General features: G+C 37.0%; 1 protein-coding gene across 1 annotated transcript; it reads left to right on the plus strand.

Moving 5' to 3' along the window:
• The first annotated feature begins 3,588 nt into the window (after window positions 1–3,588).
• On the plus strand, window positions 3,589–7,675 carry med29 (mediator complex subunit 29). Its single transcript, XM_088346329.1, has 4 exons — window positions 3,589–3,782; window positions 3,858–3,916; window positions 3,993–4,077; window positions 7,173–7,675. Exons 1-4 carry the CDS (start codon window positions 3,624–3,626, stop codon window positions 7,398–7,400), a joined length of 531 nt encoding a protein of 176 aa, XP_088202455.1. The 5' UTR covers window positions 3,589–3,623; the 3' UTR covers window positions 7,401–7,675.
• The last annotated feature ends 4,338 nt before the right edge of the window (window positions 7,676–12,013 follow it).

Consider the following 12,013-nt stretch of genomic DNA (forward strand, 5'->3'; position numbering starts at 1 on the left):
CGCTCGCTATGCTGGGGCTTATCCGCGAGCGCGCATCGTGGACTGGAGGAACTGCGCCTCCTGGATGGAGTTGATGTGGAACTGCAGCTACATCCAAGGATTTTCGCGAGATCTTTTTGTATTTCTTTTTCTTTTTAACTGTCGCAATTTAGAGACGTTTTAAGGTTCAAACAAAAGTGTAATTATAGAATTATCATATATATTATAAACTACTCATAAAAAATGTTTTTGGGTGCCAACTTTGTCCCCGTTATCCCTTTGTGTTTCAAGACAAAATACTAATACAGAAACACAACAAAAATACAGTGGGGCCTCGGTTATCGCGTTTAATGGGGAACAAAACCACCCGCGAAAAGTGAAAATCCGCGAAGTAGCGGCGCCCCGTTCAAAAATGCTTATTTTATTCTATTATTATTATTTTTTAGACCTGTGAAGCTCTGAACCCGCGAACGTGGAACCACGACGTAGCGACGCCCCTTCAAAAATGCTTAAAAAAAAAATAATAATTTGATTTTATTATTATTTTTTAGGCCCGCGAAGCTCTGAACCTGCGAACGTCAAACCGCGAAGTAGCGAAGTCCCACTGTACGACAAAATTCCTACAAATCTCTATATCAAATTTAGCACTTTAAAAAGGTACCTAATATATTGTTTTGCTGTTATTTCCAATCTATAGAAATACTACAAAAATAATACTAGAACAAAAATACTACTGCATGAAAATTACACAAAAACACAACTACAGAGATATTACAAAAATACTACAGAAATACTATAGAAATATTGCAAAAATATAACTCTGGAAATACCTCAAAATTACTTCTACAGAAATACCAATACCACTATATTGATACTATAATACAAAAATAGTACTACTGTCAGGATCAGAACGGAAACAGGACCCAATTGTGTTCCGTTTCTCACAAGTTTTATTGAAGGAAAGAGGAAGGGCTGTGCCCACGTTCTGGTGTTCGCTGGACGCGGGAAGCAAGTTGCTCTCGTACTCGGATTGTGATCCCAACACGGAAGTGGATGTTCCCTAGCGAACGATGGCGGTGTCAAGGACGGAAAAACAGGTCAATAGCCGGGACAGGAGAGCAAAAACGTGGTCCGGATCAGAAACGGGTCGTAAGCCGGGACGGGAGAGAAGATGTGGTAGGGATCAAAAATGGGTTGTCAGTCAGGACGGGAGAGCAGACGTGGTCAGGATCAAAACAGGTCGTAGCTGGACACAGAGGGGAGCAAAAACGGGACAGGTGGGAGTCAGGGTCGAAAAATCCTTGCCTAGTGTTCGCTGAAGTTCGCAGATGGACTGACAACAGCGGATAGACAGGACTGGGTTCAGATAGTAACAGGGAGCCAATCAGGGTTGGTGCCAAATGAGCAGGCACAGGTGAGTCACATCAGTTATCATGACAACTACATAAACACTATGACAGACATACTACAAAAACGACAAGATTACTGCAAAGTACAACTACAGTAATACTACAAAAGTGTTATCTATATATGACCAAAATTCTATGACAGAATTACTAAAATACTACTATACAAATCTTACAAAAACATGCAAAATCTACAAAACTAAACCTACAGTGACACTACAAAAAAATCTACACAAATGCTACAAAAAGTCAAAAGAAATATCTAAATATATCTAAAAATATATTTAAGAAATAAAATAGTTGCCAACTTACACCGTGCTAACTACTTTTAAAAACAAAATCCTATTTAAGCCTATCCAATCCTTTATTAAAGAAAAGAAAGTTTTAAGAATGCTCTAATCTTTCAAAGTGCTTGGGTTGAATTTGAGGGTGCTTGAGAACCCTTAAAACAGGCTTGTTACACCCATGCTTCAAGCGGTGAACTAATTTAAAAAAATATATATATTAACTCTTTCAATGTCTGACGTGTCTCACAATCGGGAAGGGGAAAGGGAAAGGGAAAGGGAAAGGGAAAGAGGAAGGGGAAGGGGAAGGGGAAGGGAAGGGAAGGGAGCCCAACCTAACCCAACCCAACCTCCTTATTGTCACTACCAGGGTTGGGTAGGGTTACTTTAACTGGATTACTTTCAATGACTTTTGGATTACTCCAATACCAAATGCTAATAAAAGACAAAAGAAACTAAATATAAATACAATGACGACTCACAACACGTGGTAAGCTTTCTCTCCTGGCTTTGATCTCTGGCAAAACGAACATCAAATGCGACAGAAACCAAATGAAAATCAATCCAAACAGCTTGCCAACATCATTTTTGCCGTTCCATGTATTCCGTTACTCCCCAAGCCTGCACAAAATTAAGTCATTTTATTCATATTTAGTTTCTTTTGTCTTTTATTAGCATATTTGGTATTGGAGTAATCCAAAAGTCATTGAAAGTAATCCAGTTAAAGTAACCCTACCCAACCCTGGTCACTACACAGAGTGTCAATAAAATGCAAAGCTGCCCCATAAAGTGAACATACACACATAGAATTGAAAATAACATCTAAATTAAAAACGAACATAGCATTTACGAGAAGTGCAAATAGCAATATGCTAAACAATATATCCAAAAATACACAAGACACGACAAAACACATTAGATTAACTAATATAATGTGACCTTGTTTTAAGCACATGTTTTGTAGTATTACTGTTTTTGTGTCAGGAACAGAACAGAGACAGAACCCACTTGCGTACGTTTCTCCCAGTTTTATTGGGAAGAAGGGAAAGGATTGCACACAAGATCCGGTGGTCGCGGGGAGCAGGTCGCTCTTACCGCGGAAGAGGGACTTCCGTGGCGAACGATGGCGGTGTCGGGACGGAAAAAACAGGTCAGTAACCGGGACAGGAGAGCAAAAAACGTGTTCGAGATCAGCAACGAGTCGAAAACCAGGAAAGGAGAGTCGACATGGTCAGGATCAAAAACGTGTCGAAGCCGGGAAACAGACGGGAGCCAAAACAGGAGTCAGAGTCGAAATGCTTGCCTAGTGTTATCTGAGGTTCGCAGACGGACTGACAACAGGTGACAGAAAGACAGGGTTTTTCAAAGTGACAGGGAGCAGTTGGTGCCAAAGGAGCGAGCACAGGTGCATCACATATTTCTGCAGTCAGATATGTGTTTATTTTGTAGTATTTCCATGATACAACTATTGTAGTACAGTATATCCTTAGAAACTGTATAGTGTTTACTTAGAGGACTATTTGTAGTATTCTTTTGTATTTTTGTAGTGTTACTGAAGGTGTAATTTGTGGTATTTCTGATGTAATTATTTCAGCAGTAATATTTTTGTATTATAGTCTTACTGTAGTGATGATTTCTTAGTATTCCTTTAAAAGTATTTTGAAATATTTCGATTGTAGTATTTCTTATATTACTGGTTTTATTTTTGTAGTATTTAGGTTGTAATATATCTGTCGTAGTATTTCCATACAATGTTTTCAGAATTTAAGTAAAATGATATATGTACTGTATATGATAGTAATAATAATGATAAAGATAATAAAAATATATAGATTTCAGAGTTTCTTCTTGTTAAAATAAAACTAATATTTGTTACCGCGAAAGAGAACGTCACTTTCATCCCGGAAGTATTTTTTCTATTTCCGGTGTGTAAAAAAAATCTTGCCTAGCCAAAATGGCGTCACAACAACAGCAACCCGGCGGTCCGAGTTTACAAGCACAACAAGCTGCTTCTCTGCAACAGCAGCAACAACAGCAACTCACTCAGCAACAAGACTTCGACCCGGTTCATCGATTTAAAATCCTCATCCCGCAATTAAAAGAAAGTTTGCAGGTACTAAAAAAACGACCAGTCTATTATTGTGATGCCTTCATGCGCGTCGTAATGTTGAGCTTTTTACCTTCACAGAATCTCATGAAGATCGCGTCGCTTAACCTCACCCATAACACCATCATAGATAATGGAGTGTATGTATTATTTTATTTTTAAATGTGATTATTTTTAAGGGGAAGTAATGAGAATTGTCCATTATCCCCTATCAAGTACAAGCAGCGACACCGCTGTTCAGCGCTTTGACAAAAGCTTGGAGGAGTTCTACGCACTTTGCGATCAACTGGAGCTTTGTTTGGTGAGATTTAGACATTTGTGATATTCGCCATTTCCTATAAAACAGGGGTCTCCATCGTGGGACCCGCGGGCGCTAGGGTGCCCCCTGAGGACAGATGAGGTGCCCGCAAAACTTGTGAAACTTGCTTACCAGTACTTCATCATTGTGATTTTCTTTTGGTATTTATAATAATCAACCCGGTGATAACATTCTAAGAAATTCAAATAAATACATTTCAGTTTGTGGACAAAAAAATAACGTATTCAAGTATTGATAATGAATTTTAAGCAATTCATTAAGATAATACAATGAGAATCTAATCATGTATTTAACAAATGTATGCTTTCATTTTTTTGTATTTTGTAACAGAAATACAACTACAATACAATAATCACAAAAAATAATTACAAAAATACTACTATGGAAATACTACAAATGAATCACAAATACTACTATGGAAATACTTTAGCAATACTTCTTCAGACATACTACCAAAAATACCACTACTGTAATGTTGTAATACCCCAAAAGATTACGGCTGAAATACCACAAATATTATTACTGATATATTACAACAGAAATACTACAAAAATAAAACTGCAGTAATACTACAAAAATCCAACTTCAGTAATACTAAAATACTAAATAGTTCAAACAAAAATACTGTAACAACTACAATACAGTAATTACAAAAAATAATTATTACAAAATACTACTATAGAAATACCACAAATGAATAAAAAAATACTACTATGGAAATACTTAAGCAATACTTCTTCAGAAATACTACAAAAAATACCACTACAGTAATGTTATAATATAAAAAAATATGGCCGAAATACCACAAATACTATTACAGATATAACAGAAATACTACAAAAATATAACTGTGGTAATACTAAAATAATCCGACTTCAGTAATACTAAAATACTGCAAACAAAAATACAACTACAATACAATATAATAATTACAAAAAATATTACAAAAACACTGCTATGGAAATACTACAAATTAATCAAAAGTACTACAAATGAATCAAAAATATTACCATAGAAATACTTTAGCAATACATCTTCAGAAATACTACCAAAAATACCACTACATTAATATTATAATACAAAAATATTACAGCAGGAATATCACAAATATTATTACAGAAATATTACAAAAATAAAACTGGTAATACTACAAAAATCCATCTTAAGTAATACTAAAATACAAAATACTACAAACAAAAATACTGTAACAAAAATACAACTTCAATACAGTAATAACAAAAATAATTACTACAAAAATATTATGAAATTACTACAAATGAATTCAAATACTACAAATGAATCGAAAATACTACTATGGAAATACCATTACAGTAATGTTATAATACAAAGATATTACGGCAGAAATACCACACATATTAGTAGATATATTATTACAGAAATACTACAAAAATAAAACTGGTAATACTACAAAAATCCAACTTCTGTCATACTAAAATACAAAATACTACAAAACATAATACTGTAACAAAAAGACTACAAAACATAATACTGTAGCAAAAAGACAACTACAATACAATACAGTAATTAAAAAAACAAAACAAAAATACTACTATGGAAATACTACAAATGAATAAAAAGTACTACAAATGAATAAAAAAAAAATACTATGAAAATATTTTTCAAGTGCCTCTACTGAAATACTCCAAAAATACCACTACAGTAATGTTATAATACAAAAATATTACGGCAGAAGTACCACAAATATTATTACAGATACATTACAACAGAAATACTCCAAAAATAAAACTCGTAATACTACAAAAATCCGACTTCGGTAATCCTAAAATACAAAATACTACAAACAAAAACACAACTACAATACAGTAATGACAAAAAATAATGACAAAAATACTACTATGAAAATACTACAAATGAATCAAAAATACTACTATGGAAATACTTTAGCAATACTTCCTCAGAAATACAAACAAAAATACCACTACAGTAATATAATACAGAAATATTAAAGCAAATATTATTACAGATATCTATTGACAAATACTACAAAAATAAAACGGTGGTAATATTACAAAAATCCGACTTCAGTAAAAATCAAAAGAAGTGCTTAAAACAGGGAACTAATGTGTGGTTTTCCTTTAATTGTGAGAGATTCAATACCAAATATTAAGAAATATAACATATAGATGTCTGCATTTATATTAAAAACATATATATATTGGATCGGTGTTCAAGCTTGGACCATGGGCCCATTATTACCTCAAGGCGGGCGTAATTTCAACTAGTTGCCAACCCCTGGATTAACTTTCCATCTATATACTTGTCTAATGGCCTCTATATTTCATATATCTATATACCGTAAATTCCGGACTATAGATCGCACCTGATTATAAGCCGCACCCACCACATTTCGGGAGGAAAACCGATTTTGTACATACACAAGCCGCACCTGTATATTAGCCGCATGCGCCCACATTGAAAATATGCAACACAAATACAAAATTAATCCATACCCGACAGTCCAAAAATCACAGCCGGCAAAATGAACGTAAAATGATACCGGTACTTAAGGTTTGATGCAGACCTGCAGAGTCCGGGTGCCCGTTGAAAGTAATCCAAGGAAAAAAGTGTATATTTCCAAAGTTAGGGGTGGGAAAAATATATATCTACTATTGTCTGCCGCGTCCACAAACACGTCTCACCTTTACTCCACTTCCCGTCAGCCCGCGTTTGCCCCGCCCCTTCTTTCTCATTTGCTCGTGCAAAACATATCAGAATAAGTTTCTAAAATAAATACATTACAAAAATATACAGTTGCAAAAACATATTATACATAGTTACACATTTTTACAAAGAAAGACGGTACACCGAGAGAGTTTTCAAAGCTTTAATAATGATATTATAACTTTCATCCCAAACCGTGCCTGTGAAGGGTAGCAAAACGCTACTAGCAACACGCTCGCAACACAGTAATCGAGTCTGTTAAAAAAAAGTTGGAAAAAGTAGCAGCTTATAGTCCAGAATTTACGGTATTTATTTATATTTAATGGCCTAGATACTTTATCTCCCATGAAAAATGTCCTTTCTACTCTTTTTAGCGTCTGGCCTACGAGTGCCTCTCGCAGAGCATCGACAGCGCCAAGCATTCCCCCAACCTGGTCCCCACCGCCACCAAACCCGACACGGTCCAGACCGAGTCCATGTCCTACGGACAGTACCTGGGCATGATCAAGTCCCAGATCTCCTGCGCCAAGGACATCCACAACGCTCTGCTGGAGTGCTCCAAAAAGATTGCCGGGAAGGGACAGCCTCCGGGAATCCTGTAGAGAGGAGATCGCCCCCTTGTGGATTTAGTGTTTTTTATGGACCGAATCATGGTTTTGGTTTTTGAGAAGACTGTCCATTTTTGTTGTCCACAAACTCTGGCTGACATGTTTTCATCTCGGGACATTTTGTCTCAGAAGTTGTAAAATAGAGAGAGCACAGAGAAGAAAAGGGGAAAGAAAGAAATGAAAGATACAACAAAAGATAGAAAGGGAGGGGATAAAAATAAAGAAAAAAGTGCAAGAAAGACAAAAAGAGAGAACAATGGAGACAGTGACAGCGAAAAGAAAGAGAAATAGAGTGAGCACAAAAAAATAAATGGGGAAAAATGATAGGGGAAGAGAAATAAGGGAGAAAACCGAAAGAGAAGGAAACAACTCAGAGAAATTATGTTGGAAAGGAAGAGACAAAAGAGAAAAAGGAGGAAGAAGATAAATGGAGGTAGATAAGAAGTGAAAGAAAAAAAGTCAGAAATTTAAAAGAGTGCAAAAGCAAGAAAAGAAATAAATGGAAAAAGATGGTGAAAAGGAAAGAGAAAATGGGCAAGAGAAAGAAAGAGGCGTAGAGAGAGAATGAGAGAGAAAGTAAGAAAAAAAGTAAGGGGGAATGAGAGAAAAAAAGAACAGGAGAGAATAATAGATAAAGAAAACTAGAGATAGAGACACGGAAAGAAAAAAGAGAGGTGCAAAGCAACTAGCTGTATTTTTCTCTCTTCGAGAAAAGAGAGAGAAAAAGAAAAAAGAGAAATACTGCTTGTTGCTTTGCAAGTGGTGCCTGGCTTTGCTGACATCAAGTGGACCTATTTAAAACTGCAGCTCATTTTTCACTTGTTTTTCTCAGCATTGTCTCGCAGGTCGGATCATCTCGGGACATTTTGTCTCAGAAGTTTGTATCGTTGTCAAAATATCAAGACAGAAAAAGACTTTGATTGTGTTTTCTATAGAATTTTGTGAGGCCCTGGTGGGTGGGCAGTCTGGGGGCATGCCCCCCGCCCCTCCGCACAATTATTTTAATTATTTTTCACATACAAAAATTGTTATACAGTGCACACGATTTGAAATGATCAAAACAGGCATATTTTTGCAAAGCGCAAACTATTCGTGATGGGAACTCTGCTTTTTCAGAGAACCGGCTTTCACCTCACCTTTTCAGATTTTTGTTAACCGATATACAACTAATAATGATGCATTAAATGAGAGAATAAATAAGGTATGATGCTACTGCATTGGCCTGGAAAATGATGGGCGCCACCACGCTGTACGTGCCCAAGACACACCATGGGAAATGGTGTCCCTAACACCTGTGTGGTCAAGGGATCCAACCACCAACCAAACCACTATATTATACTCAAATTTCAAGTGAACTTCCAAGAAATTGGAACTGTTTTTATATAAGCAACTTAAAAGTCAAGCAACACGAAATCCTTGAAAAACAAACTACACAACAAATTTGAAATATTAACTCTTCAGTGTTATATAACATAAAAACCTAAATACTAGAACTTTTAATTATTTACGGTTCAACTTACAACCAATGCTGAGTTTTTCCCTTGCCTTCATGTAGGTTTCAGATCAGGGGATAGTGTCATAATAGTCTGTAGTTTGAAATAATCTGTGGTCTGTGCAGCCCTATGAGACTCCTTGTGATTAAGAGCATCACAAATACACAGGACTTGACTTCTCAAGGTTTCTTGATTTTCCTCATGCTGAGGTTTTTGAGTTTTTCCTTGCCCTCGTGTAGGTTTTAGATGAGGGGATAGTGTCATAATAGTCTGTAGTTTGAAATAACCTGTGGTCTGTTTAGCCCTTTGAGACTCTTTGTGATTAAGGGTGTCACAAATAAACATGACTTGGGGTTTTTGAGTTTTTCCTTGCCCTCGTGTAGGTTTTAGATCAGGGGATAGTGTCATAATAGTCTGTAGTTTGCAATAATCTGTGGTCTGTGCAGCCCTTTGAGACTCTATGATTAAGGGCGTCACAAATAAACATGACTTGACTGAAACAATAGAACCTCTGAAAAACACTCAAAAATATTTAAAATATCAGTCTCTACTGTACATTGGAACACAAAGTGTTAAATTTTAAGGGAAGGATTGAGATTATTCGGTCGAGAAATTTTTATTTGTTTTACGTAGTGGAATCCCTACACAGGTTGCAGCCATGTATTTCTAGGATTTTGCTGCTACGCTGTTCTCCGTGGCACTGGTTTTCGTTAGACAACAGTGCCATCCTGCGGTCAAATATTACAGAGGATTTGCACTAGTCATAAAAACTAGCTCTCGTCTTGAAACGGTTGAATGATATTATTCATGATGGCCACAAGAGGGTGCATGATGCAGGGTTGGGTAGGGTTACTTTAACTTCTCTCATCTCATTAGCTGCACCGCTTATCCTCAGTAGAGTCGCGGGGGTGCTGGAGCCCATCCCAGCAATCAGTGGGCAGGGGACACCCTGAACTGGTTGCCAGCCAATCGCAGGGCACACAGGGACAGACAACTCGCTCGCTTATTCAAACCTAGGGACAATTTGAACAGGCCAATTCACTTGAATTGCATGTCTTTGGAATGTGGGAGGAAACCGGAATTCCCGGAGGAAACCCACGCAAGCACGGGGAGAACATACAAACTCCGCACAGGAAGTCCGGTAGCTGGATTTGAACCCACGCAGGAGGTTCCCAAGACCTTAGAACTGTGCTAATATGCTAATAAAAGACAAAAGAAACTAAATATGAATAAAATGATGACTCACAACACGCGGTAAGCTTTCTCTCCTGGCTTTGATCTCCGGCAAAACTAACATCAAATGCGACAGAAACAAAATGAAAATCAATCCAAACATCATTTTTCCCGTTCCATGTGTTCCGTTACTCCCCAAGCCTGCACAAAATTGAGTCATTTTATTCATATTTAGTTTCTTTTGTCTTTTATTAGCATATTTGGTATTGGAGTCATCCAAAAGTAATTGAAAGTAATCCAGTTAAAGTAACCCTACCCAACCCTGTAACTGCATACTTCCACATATTATTTTTTTAATATTTTTTTTATTTTTGATAATTTACCCGTCTTTCAATCAGGCGGCTTGAATCCCCCCAATAACTGCACTTTTTTCGTGAAGAAATTTTATTTTTCAATGCTAAATGTATATTTAAAATATACAAGAACAGTTGCGTGACCGAACTTTCATGAAAAAGAATATTTTGTACAAAGATTACAGAAAATAGACATTTTAGACATTAGACAAAATGTTTTAGATTCAAACTATTCTAAATGCGTTAGTGGCTTGGCTTAAATGTTAACGTTGGTTTTTTTTCCTTCTTTTTTGGAATCGGTCCCTAGTGAGCATCTTGTATACTCAAGTGGAGATCATTTGATATCAAATGTGAATGAAATGTGAGGTCTTTCGATAGAGATATGCAGGGATCAGAATTTTCCGCGGATCCGCGGATTTCCGCTGTTTTTGAACCCCAAAGGCATTCCGACTTTTTCACTTTTTCTCTTGCGTAGCAAACAAATTCAAAATCCGACTGTCTCACTCTTTCCTTTATTGCTCTGGCGCACCCTGGCGGCCGTTAGAAAAATTGGCCGCATTGTCGCACAAGCTGCAGGGACTTAACTGCATTTGAACTTATCTTGCATTATTTACCAAAAAATTAGTTATGTGGGCAAATTATTTTAATCTTCTAAAAATGTTACTTAAATGATAAATATAAGCATGGTTTTGGACAAGTAAATTGCCTAAAACCCAGGTTTTTTTGGGGGGGGGGGGGGCGGGGGGGGGGGGGGGGGTGTCTCCGCCCTGGTTTATTCCTGGACGCTGGCTATTTCAGCTGAAAATGAAAATCTCCATTCTGATCCCTGGATATGCTGTCTTGTGTGTCGGATACAATTACCAGTGTTGGTGTCATCTCCGCTTCTTCAGGTGTTGCATCAATGGCCCCCCATTCATTTGTGGTCCACCCTGTTTGTCAGTAGAGCGTGAGATTTTGGTAGCATCAATTATGCATGGACACTTATGGACTATCAAATCATGATACAAAACACCAAAGTATATCAGTAGCCCTGTCCTTAAATCTTTCTGATACTTCCCCCTGACCTTCTTACTTAAATCACCTGAAATTATGGCGTTTCGTGTTAGTGTGCCACCCCAAGATTTAAAGTGGCCCCATCTTGGTGATTGGGACGTATATTCAGCATCTAACATTGGCAGTGATATTATTTGTAAAGCTCAACTTCGCTGACTTCCTAAATCAAAAGTGGCAGACTCATTTAGGCTGGGGGCCACATGGTCAAAAAAGCGGGAGGCAGACCACTGGATTAAAGAGAAAAATAGAAATAAAAAGGAAGAAAGTTGGAAGCAAAAGGGGGAGAGAAAAGGAGAGCACTAAAGAGAAAGGGAGTAAAAAGAAGAGAGGAAAGAAAGAAAGACACTACAAAAGAGATAAAGAGAGGTGGAAAAGAGAGAAAGAAGTAAACAGAGAGAACAAGGGAGACAGAGAAAAAAGGAAAGAGAGAGAGAAAGGGGGAGGGGGAAATAGAGAGCGCAAAAAAAGAAGAGAAAAAAAGAGAGAGGAAAAGAAATAAAGGGGAAAGGACAAGAGAGAGAGATAGGTCACAGAA

This window comes from Urocampus carinirostris, chromosome 10, assembly GCF_059441175.1.
Source record: "Urocampus carinirostris isolate Australia breed hairy pipefish chromosome 10, RoL_Ucar_1.0, whole genome shotgun sequence".
Lineage (NCBI taxonomy): Eukaryota > Metazoa > Chordata > Actinopteri > Syngnathiformes > Syngnathidae > Urocampus > Urocampus carinirostris.